Source organism: Pavona decussata, unplaced genomic scaffold (assembly GCF_977016875.1).
Source record: "Pavona decussata unplaced genomic scaffold, jaPavDecu1.1 SCAFFOLD_58, whole genome shotgun sequence".
NCBI classification, from domain to species: Eukaryota; Metazoa; Cnidaria; class Anthozoa; order Scleractinia; family Agariciidae; genus Pavona; species Pavona decussata.
In genome coordinates this window covers 5,302,501-5,318,645 of record NW_028145480.1, presented here as the reverse complement: position 1 = coordinate 5,318,645, position 16,145 = coordinate 5,302,501, and the positions used below count along the sequence as shown (strand labels likewise).

The 16,145-nt window shown below is 38.7% G+C and overlaps 1 protein-coding gene and 1 long non-coding RNA gene across 2 annotated transcripts in view; one reads left to right on the top strand and one right to left on the bottom strand.

Moving 5' to 3' along the window:
• Nucleotides 1-674: 674 nt before the first annotated feature.
• On the bottom strand, nt 675-4,459 carry LOC146479855 (uncharacterized). Its single transcript, XR_014864831.1, has 3 exons — nt 4,245-4,459; nt 3,838-4,031; nt 675-906 (listed from the first exon to the last, which is right to left on the bottom strand). It is a non-coding gene; the product is annotated as an uncharacterized LOC146479855 (long non-coding RNA).
• A 4,507-nt stretch (nt 4,460-8,966) lies between these two features.
• Nucleotides 8,967-16,145, top strand: part of LOC146479854 (uncharacterized) — a 26,715-nt gene continuing 19,536 nt past the window's right edge. The window contains exons 1-5 of the mRNA XM_085110271.1: nt 8,967-9,124; nt 11,025-11,120; nt 11,824-11,919; nt 12,319-12,414; nt 14,997-15,092. Coding sequence (XP_084966397.1) covers nt 11,030-11,120; nt 11,824-11,919; nt 12,319-12,414; nt 14,997-15,092 — 379 coding nt within the window. The 5' untranslated portion in view covers nt 8,967-9,124; nt 11,025-11,029. The remainder of the gene's footprint in view (nt 9,125-11,024; nt 11,121-11,823; nt 11,920-12,318; nt 12,415-14,996; nt 15,093-16,145) is intronic.

The window sequence follows — 16,145 nt, the reverse complement described above, 5'->3', positions numbered from 1 at the left end:
GGATAATTTACAAGTTTATGAACTGCCTCAACAAGAACGTCCATTAACAAAGTGATTCATGAGGCAAACTGTTTTCATCACATCTGTCATGATCTGTGATGGTAAATAAAAAGCTTACATCAATTTATTTTTTGCTTCAGCTAAAACACAAGATCTAAACCTACCAGTAAAGGTTACACCCTCTGTGCATGGCTTTTGTGCCCAGGCAGTGGCAAATCTTAAAACGCTCCTAAGTGAGGGTTCATAATTTAAGCAGATGGGGGCCTATGATGATTTTTAAATTTTTCCCTAAGTTCACGTTTTCGATAATGCTACTGTTTGATAAGGTCAGGTTAACGAGATGCCGAATTGTCCAATTTGCAAGTCTGATTACCGCATCAGGATTCATCGACCACACGAAAGCAGTGACTGGGGGGAAGCTGGCTGGAAAGGACTAATCCTGCAGGTGGCTGAGATGCCACTACCGATGGCGGTTCTATAAAATGGAATATTTTCAAAGATTTCATGACAAATCAGACCAAGAAATTTAGAAGACAACTGTGGCTAGCTCACTATGAAATTACGAAGAAAAAGAATGAAAAGAAATGCATGGAGGGTTGCTCATGACATAGCGTTGCACAATGATGATGCACCTGTTGTCAGATTACATAAGGGAATTTGTAACAGAGGGGAGGAGGAGGCAGGTTTTTATTTTTCAACAGGACCCAGCTAATCATGATTACTTGAAGGCATCTGAAAGTTCAAAAAAACATGTACCTGGCTATAATTATTATTTTGCAAAAATTTGTGGCTAGAGTTATACATGGAATTTGTCAAAGACACCTGCGAGGTTAAGAAAGAGCAGCAGTGTGCTTCATGTGAAAATGGTTGGCTGGCTCCATGATGGGCAGAATTCCATGCCCTTTCCTGGATAAAGAGAAGTTAAGGTACAAATTAAAATGTCTTTGAATCTCCGGCTACTTCTTTAGATGGAACAGCATGACCAGTACTGTTGATGACTTTATGCCTAATTCCTTCAATGGAGGAAAGCTGAACACAGCGACAGAAATTACAGTCTTTTCTTCTACCTTAGTTTGTGGTTTCTGAGGAGCTAGTGAAAATATACCTAGACTATTCAAAACATCTCCATTTCTCCAAAGATTTGCGAAGTCAAGCAACCATTGAGAAGCGATGAAACAGAGAATGAGGATAACAATTGGGAAGAGTTACTACTATCTGAAGGGTTAAAATCTCTTTTTTTTTTAACTTAACACGCTTGAAAAAACACTTCCTTCCATACAAGAAAAAAATTGAAAAAATGAAAAGATTGTGCTAAATTAACCAGTCATCTACAAGAAGCAAAGGGGACAGACATTAGCGACAATGAAAGTCCCATGCCAGCGTCTTTTACAAGCTAACAAACCCATATCTGATGATAATGATAAAAAAAGGTGGAGACGACACTGTTGTTGTGGGTGAAACATGGTGCAGTGAAACTGAGGGGATGCTGAGTGAGAATGATGATAGTGAGTGTGAATACCATTGCCGGCAAATAAAAAGTGCAGCACTAGAATTGGACACACTGCAGTCAGTAATTATTGGTAAATCGCTTAACCTTAAATAGTATAGAAAAGTGCTTAGACGTTAACAATATTGTTAGTTGTTAACTGGAAGGGGTATTTTGCAGAATGCTGAACGCCGAATGTCGCATAATTTTTTTCGCCACCCATAACAGCTTATAGAGCTGGCTATCAAACAATATCAAGAATTTTGAAATTAAATGAATTGTCGAATTTTTTACCACCTCTAATTGTGAGCATCCGAATCACCTTTTAAAGGCTACAAGTCAAGTGAATTTTGTTTTTCGCCAATTTAATTTGCTCCTCAGTTTCCTGTACACCCAAAGTGCAAAAAAAAAACATGTCTGCGTTCTGTGATATTAAATTGCAGTGAAAAGTTACAGAACATTTACGAAATACGATTAAAGAAATGTGAAGTGATCATATAAAAATCACTTGGAGAAAAAATATTTCAAAAGAAAAAATTTGCGACACGTATTTGTTCCTTATATGTTAAACTAGCTTCTTTCCAAAATTGAAGGTAAACAAACAAATTCCATTTGAGTTTTAGCAAGTCCCCCCTTCAAGTGAAAAAACTGATTCAAGAAAACAGCGCTAAAAATTCGACAATTCATTTTATTTCAAAATTCTTGGTATAGTTTAATAAGCCGGTTCTATAAGCTTTAATTAATTTGATGTGGGGGTTAGGTATCCACAGTTTAAACCGGACGCTCTACATCGCTTGGACGCGAGACACCTATTAAGCAACGAACAAAGTTATGAAGGTCTAAGCACATTTCTTTTCTGTTTAGGGCTAATTAACAATTATTCCAAGAGCGCGGGTTGGATATGAGATGATAGATAGCCCCAAGTTGGCTATAATCATCTCATATCCAACAAACACGAGTGGAATAATTGTTTTATTAAAAACAATCAAGAAATATTGCTATATTTTGCTGATTTCGCTTTGCAAGAACAATATTATTAGAAGGCAATTTAATGGTCGCTATTTTTCGGGCATCGTATAATGGCTCATATACCATGGCCGCTAAGCCAATCAAATCGCTCGAATTGCATAATACAATGATTCAGTTTTTAATAACACTGATTATTATTATTCCACTTGCGCTTGTTGGATATGAGATGATTATAGCCAACTCGGCGCTACGCGCCTCGTTGGCTATCTATCGTCTCATATCCAACGCGCGCTCGTGGAATAATAATTATACAGGCGGTTAGCTTTAATTTGTTGTTATGGCAGCCATTGCATTAAAGGACTTCTATAGATTCAACATTCGGTGTTCTGCAAAATACCCCTGCCGCTTGAAAATTAAACCTTAATTTTACTCCGCCTCATGCAAATAAAAATACTATCTGCTATACAATAAGGTACATTAAGGTGTCGTAAGTAAGGTGTCCTCTTGAAACCCACAAACCCATTTCAGCAGAACTGACATTCTTAAAGCTTCATGGATGTGAGTGGGGGGTACAAAAAAATATCAAAATATTATGTACACTGTACAGGAGAATATTCAGGATGGGATTGGCTATTTATCGAGTTTTGATAGTTTTCTTCACGCTCAAAGTATTATTTTGTTGTTATTATTTTAAAGATGATTGAGGCGAACTGTCACTGTCTTAGGCAAATTTTGCTGATCAACCATAAACCTCAGAGAAAAAGGCTACACTAACCATGAAACAGACTTCAAATATACATGTATCCTGGAGTAATAAATGGAAAAAAAACAAACTGTGATAATTCATAACAATCAGACACAGATAAACTAAACGACGACCTTCAAAAATTTGCACAAACAAGCGGACAAATTTTGCGTACTTTTGATGTTATGATGAAAATGAGGTCACACTTAAATGACTAATTTTACATTCGCTTTTAACGTCCTTTGAAAATACATATCCTATCCGTTAAAGTATTTGTGTTTGTTCTCTGTGAAGATTGTCAGAAATAAATGCAAAAATTAGAAATATATGTGAGAAAATCTTGTCAGTAGCTTATGCTAGCTAACGATAAAAAAGTGTTACGAGACGTTTGTTTCACTGACTATTTTACCTGAGAATCAAATTTCCTTACATGAAGCAAAAAGGAATGAGATTAGAAATAAAACTCCAGGGGAAATAACGAACATGGACCGAAAAATGAGCTCAAGAGACTTTTCTGAAGTTAGCAGTAGCTTAAGTTAAACATGTTGCAGTGTGAACACTGCAAAAAAATAACTTGCAAAAGTCGACAGTTTTGTCAACAAAATCACATATAAGACTTAAGCTTGAATATACTCGCCTCTTTGGAAATAACCAGTCCTTTTATTCCATTGCTGATTTTTTCGTTCGTTTTACAACGTTAAATGAGCAAAACGTTTTACTTCAAGAGGAAAAATCCAACGTTTCTTCGAGGACTGACCAGATCCGCTGTTTATAATGTGCCGCCTCTAGAACAGTCCTTTTTCGCCGCTATTCGCCTTGCTCTTTTTTCCGCTGTTGGAAAGCAAAATTGGACCAGATTAGAAAATAAAACGCCAAGGGATCGAACTAATGAACATGAACCGAAAAAAAAATGAGCTAAAAGGACAACTCTGAAGTTAGCAGTATTAACTGCGTATCAACACAGCAAGTAATCAATTTATTGCAAAACAGCCGCAAACGAGCAAAGTTTTGTCTACAAAATCACAAGAATATACATGTACTTGCCTCTTCTGAGAATAGCCAGTCCTTTTATTCCATTGTTGATTTTTTCGTTCGTTTTACAGCGTTAAGTGAGCGAAACTTTTCACTTCAAGAATGAAGAGGAAGAATCTAACTTCTCGTCGCGCCGGATCGGAGTAAAATGTTCACTTCACGATCGGCGACGCTAAAAGGAGGAACGGTGGAACGGCGGAATGGTGGAAAATCACTACAAATCCTAAAGCATGGAACGGCGGAAATCACCCCCAAATAAGCTGTAACCTTGAACCTAACCCTTACCCGTTCCGTGTTCTTGGATTTGGGGTGATTTTCTGCCTTTTGCAGCCCCTTTTGCACCGTTCCAGTACTTAGGGTTGCCCCTTCAAGACTCACGGCGCCTGCTGTTTATGATCAATGCCCCCTTCATGTAAATTCCCGCCGCGCGTAGTCTTACTCTTTCTCCCGCTGTTGAAAGGTAAAATTTGGAGGAGATCTGAGGAGATTAAAAAATAAAACTCCAAGGGAAATTTTGAACATGGACCGAAAAAAAAAATGAGCTCAAAAGACTGCTCTGAAGTTAGCAATATTAAGCACAAGTTTAAATTACACGGCGTGTGAACACTGCAAGAAAACAAGATCTTGCACGATAGCAATCCAGCAAAGTTTTGTCAACAAAATCACATGTACTCGCCTCTTCTGAGAATAATCAGTCTTTTTATTCCATTGTTGATTTTTGTCGTTTGTTTTACAACGTTAAGTGAACGAAACGTTTCACTTCTGGGGGAAAAGTCCAACGTTTCGTAGCGCCGGATCGGAGTAAAATGGTTTCACTTCAAGATTCTGATGACGTGCCAGTAAATTTGTTTCCTCCACGGCTAGACGTCTTGCTGTTTCTCCCGCTGTCGGTCACATAAATTGACTTTGTATTTTGTCGTCTTTAAAATTATGTTTTGCTTTTCGTTTTCTAAAACGCAGTTGGCCATGCAACTTCTCGCCGAAAAACAAGAAAAACGCGGATTGCCACACAGGTTGACTGTGGCATTTCACAATGGCTTACATAGAGGGCGGAAGGACGTACGGACGGACGTACGCCGGACGGACAGTGACGTCATAACCAAACCAAAATTTCTCGCATTCACGGGTTACCAAATTCTCTTAGCTGTGGGGCTCCGCTGCGCGCGCCTGCGGCGCGCGCGAGAGCTCCGCTAAAAATAATTTACGATTGATAAAACTCGAGCAACTTTAAAGTGATAACCTCTCAAAGCAGTATGACTCTAACGAAGTGAAAGCTAATCTTCAAGCAATAAATAAAGAGATGCAACAAATAAGTAACTGCTTTTCCAAAGTGACTGCACTTGACGAGCAAGTTGCCTTGATTTTCTTATTGCTAGGCAAGGCTCGAAATTGACAATTTTGAAAGTGACCAAATTCGCCAATTTCAATTTAGAGGAAGAGCGGGATCTTTTAGTAGAAAATTTATCCAGAGGGAACTTGTTGTGTCTACGGACCGTGGCAGAGATGCACTGTGCAAGGTAAAAAAAAAAAACTCGCAACAACTTCATACCACAAGGTAGCGTTTGGGTAACTTTCGTGTCCTCTAGTGCGGGTATACACAAAGACAAACTTCCCCCATTGTCCGAAGAAAATTGGGAACGGATGAAGACTTTGACACGGCGAGGAAGAAGAATGTTAGGAATCTATCTGAGAACGAAAATTGTAAAGAAAGAAAGAAGACTAAAATATCTTAGTTGCTATGGTGACGCTCTCGTGAGCCTGCAGTTCCTGTAAGTCAGCTGCTAGTTTTCTTGGTCGGAGTCTCTCGTTTTAGCGAAAGTCTGTAATTGTCTTCTTCCGAGTTGAATGAAGCGTTTAGGAGGAAGTGTCGCACGAAAGGACTGCTCACAAAGTCGTATTGGATGGAAGCGATCTGGTACGCCCACAACTGCTTCTCTGTCCCTGAAAATAGGTAATAATTAATAGACGGATACCAAGTTAGTCCACTAGCAACCTGGGGTGCTCTCGCGTGGGTATCAACTGTCTGTTAGTGTTCCAAAAATCATTTTCTTTCTTCTATCCCTTCTTAAAACCACTTCAAATTTCATTCAAATTTAGGTTAAGTCCCCCCTTAAAACGAAAAGTCTGGAACGAGCGAGGAAATGGAAAATGAGACTGGGGAGAGCCTTGGGGCAAGTGAGGCTCGCGCGCGAGACTCAACGCATTCGAAGATTCACCTCGCCTTCCAAATGTCAAGAGCGGATAAAAAGACGACAGTTTCACAGTGTAAGGACAACGCCTGTTCCGTCACAACTTACATTCAAACTTCGCTACCGACAACTTACGTAAGCAGATACCGCTCGAAAGAAGAGACTTAGTCGAGCAGCCACTTACAAACATTACATTTTAGCTTCCCATGAGCGAATACCTCTCCTAAAAGAAAACTAAGCAGAGGGCAGAGTCACACACACATGAGCACTGCCACAGACTGAAAGGTAGTACCAAGAGAGCCCACTGAAGGATAGCTCAAATGCAGGGCCTGTCCCCCACTACCTGGGAAAACAATAGTCACAGTTTACTTTTCCTTTTCGAGGGCACTTCTTTCCAGGTCTCTTTCAGTCGGTAGACCGGAGTGGACTGGAGACCAGCCAAAAAAGCCTTGAGAGAATTGAAGTTTCCTAAGAGGTGGCATTTATCAGCAATCTGGAAACAACAAGGTTGAGAAAAAAATCAGCGTATTTTAACGGGAACTATTCTTCCCAATAAAGGCCAATTTACACGTACAATTTGGGTCCAATTGTCGAAAAAATGAGTGAACGAAATTCGGCCCGATTTATAACAATCCGTGGCAGTACCTCAGATTTCTTTGATTGATGCCCATTTTCACCCTTTGTAACAGAGAAAGAAAATGGACGACAACTTGTAACATAAATTGGCCCATGAGATTGAACCTGCTAATCACGTCGGTAAATCAGTACGTGCAAATTAGCCTTGAGAGTACTTTTCCTAAAAATGAAGTTAAACAGAAAAGAAAGTTAACACAAGAGGGTTCAACGATTATTCTAGAGCGCGGCTTTGCGGGATTTCCGCAATTCGAAAAATAAATGCCGCATAAAATTTACGTTTGCGCGGCAAATGGGGCGCACAAAATTGTGCCCAAGGATAACTACTTATTTTCTGAAATAAAATATTCGAAAACATCACTGACGATAAGATTGATATGTTTGTTTCTGTGTTCGTTTTCTGCACTTTCTTGAGTTGCTTCTGAATAAATTGTACAAAGAAGTTCAAATATCTTTTGGGAGCCCCTTTTCTTGGGCCCCCTTTGTTGAAAAAGGGCCCCTTAAATTACAGAAGGGCACCCACTGGGCCCTCATTGGCCAATTTCTAGAATACAACCTGCAAGAGCTATTCAGTTATTTCAATAGCTTAAATCTCTCTTTAAAAAAGTAGCTTTTAATTCCCGTGACTGCAGAGTGCCTAAATGTGTAACTTTTGAGATCGCACGCGCCCGTCCACTCGGTGTGTCCTGGGATAAAATTTCAGAAGCGGCTAAAAGTGCAACGCGGTTGAAAAACTCCACCATGGCCATCTCGTTTGGCGAGGTAACGTACTGAAATAAGGAGACGAAGGGTTAAGATTGACATCAATTTTCTCCTTCCAGTATAAATAGATTGTAACATGGACTGGTAACGAGAATACAGAGCTTCCACAACTAGGATATATTACCTCGATCGATGACCAGTTTCTGACAATTGAAATTCGAGAGCGCGATGCGAGAAGTTGTTTTTCTTCATACATCTGCTACAAAATCACTAAGAGCGGCCATTCATGCGAAAGTACAAGATGGTTCAAATGTACAAGTTGACTCGAACTTTTAAAGCCTTTTGTAGACGGGCCTAATGTGTGACCATTCAAATAAATGCTACTGAGCAGTAGTTTCCTGTGTACAACAGTGGAGTCGCCGTTACTCCCTGGCCCGCTACTTGTCTTCAAATTTCATTGGTAAAGACAGTGTTAGAGTCAAATATGATTTTTACGAGCCTGACAGGGGTCCTGACAGGCAGGAAAAACAAACGAGACATTTTTTACCCAGCTAGAACCAGTGCTTTAATAAAAAATCTCAGCAAACTAGATATTTAGAAACGTTCTAACCAGTTAACCGTCTAATGTATTCAGTTCCAAGCCAGCTCTATTCCATGCTGCAGAGCGGGCTTTTAGTCGAGCGGCCCCATCCGGGTACTCCTGCCAAAACCTTTGGGATTTGTTGTAGCTCAGTTTTGGTTAGAAAGCTGAGTGAATATGAAACTGTGTCGAGGTTTGCCTGAGTAAAAAAAGTCAATGTCAAGATGCTGCGGAAATTCAGTGGCAAATTTGGCAGCTGTGATAGGATGGTTGATAGAGTAAGGAGGAATAGAGACAATAGGACGACTTATTCGAATCCCTAAGCTAAAGGTTAACGAGATTTGTGCGTTTGAAACTGACGCACCTTGGACTCGAAACCGAAGTACACTGAACTCGAAACCGAAGCAATCGGAGATCGACACTCGGAGAACGAAACACCAACCCTGAATACGTAAAGATTACAAAAATAGGAAGTATGAATGGGATATTTTAAGGATTTCAACTGAATAATATGTTTTAAATACTATGGAATGAAAACGTCATCTGTGACAAGTTATAGGGCTTCCTTTGATGGTGCACTGCGGTTTATTTAAGCCAATTACTTTATTCCGAGCACCGTGTGTTGGGGTTCGTCAAGTTGGTGTTCAGAACTGTGGACCAACACTCGTTAGTTTAATTATCACTCATTTTATAACTTGTGACACATGGAACAAGTGCTTCTTTTAAAATATTGATCAACAAAACCCCGTCCTACACCAAGCCATGTGACCATTCCACCAGCAACCAAGGTATGCAAAATGCTTTTCTCTGACAAAAATGTTAAACATAGAAGCATTTGATTATGGATTATATTTACAATAACTCAACATTAACAGACCAAATCAGGAAACGTGCGCGCGTTGTCGGCAATGGCTGGGCAAAGGTAGCGAATTTAACATTACTAAGTTAGTTTCGGTAACATAGATTTTGACTGAGTTTCGTATTTTAACTGTTGTATGCATATGGGGGAAAAAAGTTAGAAAAATCTTAGCCAGCGAAGTGGATGACATATCCTTTTGCTTTCCTGATTCCAAATTTTAGTCTCCTCTCTCATTTTACTGGTTTGAGGGAAGCCTCACAGACAATCTAATTAACTACCGCCTGGTATCTGTCATTGAAGTCGACGCCAAAATCTGAAAACTGAACTGTTTCTTACTCGCTACTGTCGTTCTTGAACCCGTTAGAAGCCGTCAGTACTCGGTGCATTATATTTCTGAGTCGGTTTAATAGATCTGTGTAATTCAGTGATACATACTTTGTCTCCACCTACGCACAACAAATAAAGGAACGCATCGTTTATGCCAAGTAAGTGTATTTTGGAAGGGCATGTAGAGAGTCATAGCGCCTTATATGTAGCCGGATGCTCGACATTTCACACCATAGTATCATTGCCATGAAAGTCACAAAATTTGCTGAAGTGTTGAAGGCAACGACTGGCATGAGATCACTGTGTTTTTGGTTTACAGAAAGGCCACCTCCTTAACATTTTTCGTTCTTCTCCGCCTTCTTTCTCGTGAAAGGGGCGTCGGTCGGTTAAGAAAGCCAAGAAGTAGAAAAATCTAAGCGAGTTATCCTTCAATCTTCGGGGTAAGTTGAAAAAAATGTATAAATTGTGCAGTGCCTTCAACAAGGTACTTGAGTAGGAATTGAAAAAATAGGCCCTGGAAAGTGAAAAGAAGCCCCGACGTTTCATGCTAGTATTTTTATACCCCGAAGAAGACGGCAAAGTCGAAACGTCGGCTTTTGTCCCGTCACTGAGCGCTTTATTTATCAACTCCTATTTATTCTTCATATTAAACATGACCGCCAATCCGCCTTTTTATTTATGGCTTCAAGCCGTCGTCCGTTCCAAAAGGTACTGGAAAACTTCGTTACGATGGCGGAATCAGATTTCAGGGTCATATTAAGATGTATTCAAAGCACAAATACATGGGAACACTCGCGAAAACGGAAGCAGGCAATGAATTCGAAACTTTCTTTTTTATTGTTTTCTGGAATATTTAGTCGGTTGGCCAATAGAAAACGAAACTTTTGTGAAATATGGCAAAAATATCTTGTTTAGTACCCTTGTGCTTGCGTAGACAGTAAAACGGGCATCTTTTGTCATTCTTTTTTACGAGTAAGTGCATAAAATAAGCTTGTCTGACAGGCTAGTGTTTTGGTCAAAGGAAACTACGGCCTTAAAGACAGAAACAATTTCCTCATGAAATCTTAATTTGAATGGTCAATTTCACTGTTGTATGTTTTAGAAAACATATAACAGTACAATTAACAATAAAAACAGGAGAGAGCTCGATGAAAGATAGTTTTACTGCCATTGAGGATTGCGCTTGAAACCGCTTTTAACCATCAAATATTTGTATGATCCAGATGTCGACGACGTGGCCTCACTTTGTGCGCTAAACGGAAGTGGTTGAAGGCTGATCGGACTGATCGACAGCGACATGATAATAGAGACCAAACCGAGAATCAACAGAATGCGGCAACCTTAGACAGCTGTTTCGAGCTGGTTGGCTCTCGTCAGCACGGAAACAGCTGTCCACGGCTGCCGCATTCTGTTGTTACAGTGTGTGTCCAGTCATAGATTAGGATCTAAGTTACAGTTACACTTTATAACTGAGAATACTGATTAAATATTTGATCTCCCAGCGTCCATGGCAAGCAGCGAAAGCGAAGCCAAAAGAGAAAGTGACGTCACACCAGGTAGTGGGGAGACTTTGGATTTTGATGATGACACTTCAAAAGGTGAGGATTCATGTTATTCTCTTAACAGAAGTCGTTGTTAGACTGGAAAACTGTTCAATGTTAATCTTCACAGTTGAAAGGTGAGAACTGAGTTAAGAGGGTCGGTGTAGGTACAGCAAACGGCTCCTGTAGATCGTCTAGATCCGCCAGAACTGGTTATCAAACCAGGCCTTAGGGGCAGAATCAGTGTCACTAACGGATATCTCCTCCCTCAAATAAATTTTAATTTCAAGCTTTAATTTCACTGCCATATGTTCCAGAGAATAATTATTCATAACGTTAAAACAGCAGAAATGAGCTCAATGAGATCAAATTCTTACAGCCATCGCGTTGTTTAGCGTAAAACCGGCTTTTGTTGAAAGTAACGTCAAGTATGTGTATGATCCAGAAGACAACGACGTGGCCACAGTTTGAGCGCTAAACGGAAGCGGACGACATTTCTTCACGCACCGTGCAACGTGATAAGCTGAAACAACGTTGTAGCCTGTTTATATCCTGCCAAGAAATAAATTGTCATTATACTTCGAAACTGTTGTCCGTTAATGCAAATTCATAACTGGTGGCAGAAAGCTTTGGCTGTATACAAACTAAAAATTAAAAAGTTGACTTCACTGTTACAGTGTTTGTCCAGTCATAGTTGAGCATCAAAGTTACAGTTACACTTTATAAGCTGAGTATACTGATTAAATATTTGATTTCCCAGCATCCAAGGCAAGCAGTGGGAGTAAAGCCAAACCTGAAAGTTACGTCACATCAGCTGGTAAGGAGACTTTGCATTTTGATGATGACACTTCGAAAGGTAAGGATTCATGTTATTATTGTAACAGAAGTCGTTTTTAGACTGGAAAACCGTTCTGCTTTACGTTAAGAAGCTTTTGAAGACACACTACTTTAACGTAGCATATAATTGATAGAGTACAATTTTACAATTTCTTTTACTCGGTTTAAGTTTTAACAATTATTGTAAGTTGCGATTTTATACATATTTTCTGCTATCCTTTCACACATGTAAAATGCACTTATATAAATTTTAACATTATTATTATTACAATTATTGTTAATATTATTTATGCACTTTGTTGTTGGCAAAACGTCTTAACTGCAATATTGCAGAGTGTCTCCAGGAACAGTAAGCATCTACGTTACTTTACCGGCATAACCTTACTGCACTGATTTAATATCTGATTTCATTTCCCAGCATCCATGGTAAGCAGTGAAAGCAAAACCAAAAGTGAAGGTTACATCACACCAGCTGGTGAGGAGAATTTGAAGCTTGATGATGACACTTCGAAAGGTGAGACACCATGTTATTCTCTGACCAGAACTCGTTGTTAGACTGGAAAACTATTCAATGTTAATCTTCACAATTTTAAGAGAACTGAGTTAAGTCCATGGATGAAGATACAGCAAACGCCTCTTAACGTGAAGTACAGTGTGTGTCCAGTCATAGTTTAGCATGTAAGTTACAGTTACACTTTATAAGCTGAGTATATTGATTAAATATTTGATCTCCCAGCGTCCATGGCAAGCAGTGAAAGCGAAGCCAAAAGTGAAAGTGACGTCACACCAGCTGGTGGGGAGACTTTGGATTTTGATGGTGACACTTCAAATGGTAAGGGATTCATGTTATTTTCTTAACAGAAGTCGTTGTTAGACTGGAAAACTGTTCTGTGTTAATCTTCACAGTTGAAAGAGAACTGAGTTAAGTGGGTCGGTGTAGGTACAGCAAACGCCTCCTGTAGATCGTCTATATCCGCCAGAACTGGTTATGAACTCTTTCCGGTTTTCGGTTTTGTTTGTTGTTGTTTTCATTTGCATACTTGTTTGTTTGATTGCTTTTATAATGTTTAATCAGTTGTTTCTGCTGTTTTTATTTCATGCATATGTTCATTTAACGTTCACGCAAACATTAAGGCTTCAGGCTCTCATTCAATGAATGAGAAATCTGATTCCGGGTTTCGATCAGACCCCGCCATTATGCTACAAGCGCCCATCACTCCATCGTGGCGAGGGCGGATTCAGCTTTCAAGACCATATTAGCATTCAAAGTAAAAAAATAAATAAATAAAAAATAACGAGAGAATACTCGCGAAAAGGAAGCAGGAAATGAATTCGAAATCTCTTTTTTTGACATTTTCCGCAAAAAAGAGTGAAGTAGCTGATGGCAAAAGGCTATCTTTATTAAAATGGCCAAATTCATGCCAATGTTTTTGTGCTATGCTATTACATATTAATACACTGAGTCAAACTGGAGTTAGTTTCCGTGTGATAATTCGAGAAAATTTGGAACCTAATTTAAGTGTCGAATTCACTCTAGACACTTTGCTTTACGGTCTACCGTACAAGAGAAGGATAAATAGACATCAAAATTTCATGGAAAAACATTTTAACTGGAAACAAGCACAGCAAGCGAGACCATGTATTGTTTCATAAACTATGTATACATAATAATTTCGTTTTCCATGTATAGATGAAGTTACATAAGTTGTAACTGGCGCGTCATATGACCAAAAAAAAATAATCAAAGATCTGGCGAAAACAAAATATTTGGACTTAATATGAGTCACCATTGCATTTAAAAACTGAATTACAAGGAAAAAATACAAGCTTCGAAAATTAACACCACTACAATTTTTTTTTGTTTGAATTCTTTCTTACGCTTGCTTTCATTTGCGATTGACAAAAAACTTTTGTTTTGTGGGCTTGTGCTATGGAAGCGTGCAAAACAGGCGTGTTGTTCATTCTCCTGTATGAAATACGTCTGTTCTTCAGGCTAGCCCTTACGGGCAGAATCAATGTCACTAACGGATATCTCCTCCTTCAAATAAATTTTAATTTCTAGCCTCAATTTCACTGTTATATGTTCTAGAGAACAATTAGTCATAACGTTAAAACAGCAGAAATAAGCTCAATGAGATCAAATTCTTACAGCCATCGCGTTTTTGAGCGTGAGACCGACTTTTGTTGAAAGTAACGTCAAGTATGTGTATGATCCAGAAGACAAGGACGTAACCACAGTTTGAGCGCTAAACGGAAGCGGACGACATTTCTTCACGCACCGTGCAATGTGATAAGCTGAAACAGCGTCGTAGCCTGTTTATATCCTGCCAAGAACTAAATTGTCATTATACTTCGAAACTGTTGTCCGTTAATGCAAATTTATGACTGGTGGCAGAAATAAGGTTTTGGCTGTATACAAACTAAAAATTAAAAAGTTGACTACACTGTTACAGTGTGTGTCCAGTCATAGTTGAGCATGTAAATTACAGTTACACTTTGTAAGCTGAGTATACTGATTAAATATTTGATTTTCCAGCATCCATGGCAAGCAGTGGGAGTAAAGCCAAACCTAAAAGTGACGTCACACCAGCTGGTAAGGAGACTTTGGATTTTGATGTTGACACTGCGAAAGGTGAGGATTCATGCTATTATCGTAGCAGAAGTCGTTTTTAGACTGGAAAACCGTTCTGCTTTACGTTAAGAAGCTTTTAAAGACACACTACCTTAACGTAGCATATAATTGATGGAGAACAATTTCACAATTTCTTTTACTCGGTTTAAGTTTTAACAATTATTGTAATCTGCGATTTTTTCTTCTGTTATCTTTTCACACAAGTAAAGTGCACTAGATCATCTTATATGGAAAGTTGCGAAATATTATTATTATTATTATTATTATTAATATTATTATTATTATTATTATTATTATTATTATTATAATTATTACAATTATTGTTAATATTATTTATGCACTTTGTTGTTGGCAAAACGTTTTAACTGGAATATTGCAGAGTGTCTCCAGGAACAGTAAGCATCTACGTTACTTTACCGGTATAACCTTACTGCACTGATTAAATATCTGATTTCATTTCCCAGCTTCCATGGCAAGCAGTGAAAGCAAAGCCAAAAATGAAGGTTACATCACACCAGCTGGTGTGGAGAATTTGAAGCTTGATGATGACACTTCGAAAGGTGAGACACCATGTTATTCTCTTACCAGAAGTAATGTAAGTAGTGTTAATCTTCACAGTTGATAGATAACTGAGTTAAGTGCATGGATGAAGATACCACAAACACCTCTTAACTGTAAACCCTACCCTCTCCTCCCCTAAGTGTAGAGCCGCCAGATTGGTTAGAAACCTTCTCTGGATTTTTGGTTTTGTTTGTTTGTTTGCTGTTGCTGTTTGCTTGTTAGTTTGTTTTTAATGTTTTATTTTTGGCGTTATTTATTTTATACTTACTTATTATGGAATGAAAAGTGTTTAGTCAATTCGTAACTCTACTTCGATATTGCTGTTGAATATACAACGCTGTTCGTAATGGCAAGGTTTGAGTGGACGCGGTGAAATTAATTTAAAAGTGCAGCTCAATACTGTACCGTTTGTCTTTGTCCAGTATCTAACTTACAGTTCACAATTAATCCATGTATTGTTGATGATTTAACTTAAATAATAAAAATAATCGAACACTCGCTGAAACGGAAGCAGGCAATAAATTCGAAACTTTTTATTTTCTAAAACAATTGCCGGAGTGGGTTAGCAGGGAGAAAACGAAACCTTTATGAAAAATAGCAAAAAATCTCTTGTTTAGTGCCTTTTGCGCTTAGGTATACAGTAAACAGGCATATTTAGGCATCTTTTTTGTGTAATACCTGAACACTAGCTGGTGAGCTGTCTCACTAAAGCTTAGCGTTGCTACACAATAAACTTGATTTGACTGGACTTGACTTAGTCATTCTTTCTTTATGAGTGAGCGCATGAAATAAGCTTGTTCTACAGGCTAGTGTTTAGGCGGGAAATCAGGCCTATCTCCTTTGTGAAAGCTCAATTCGCCTTTATATGTTCCAGAAAACATATGACAGTATGAATAACAATGAAAACAGGAAAAAGCTCGATGAAAGATATTTTTACAGCTATCGAGTTTTGTGCGTGAAACGCTTTTAATTGAAAGTAGCGCCAGGTATCGGAGTTTCGAAGACGACTACGTGGTTTCACTTTGGGCGGCAAATGAAAGCAAATGAAAATC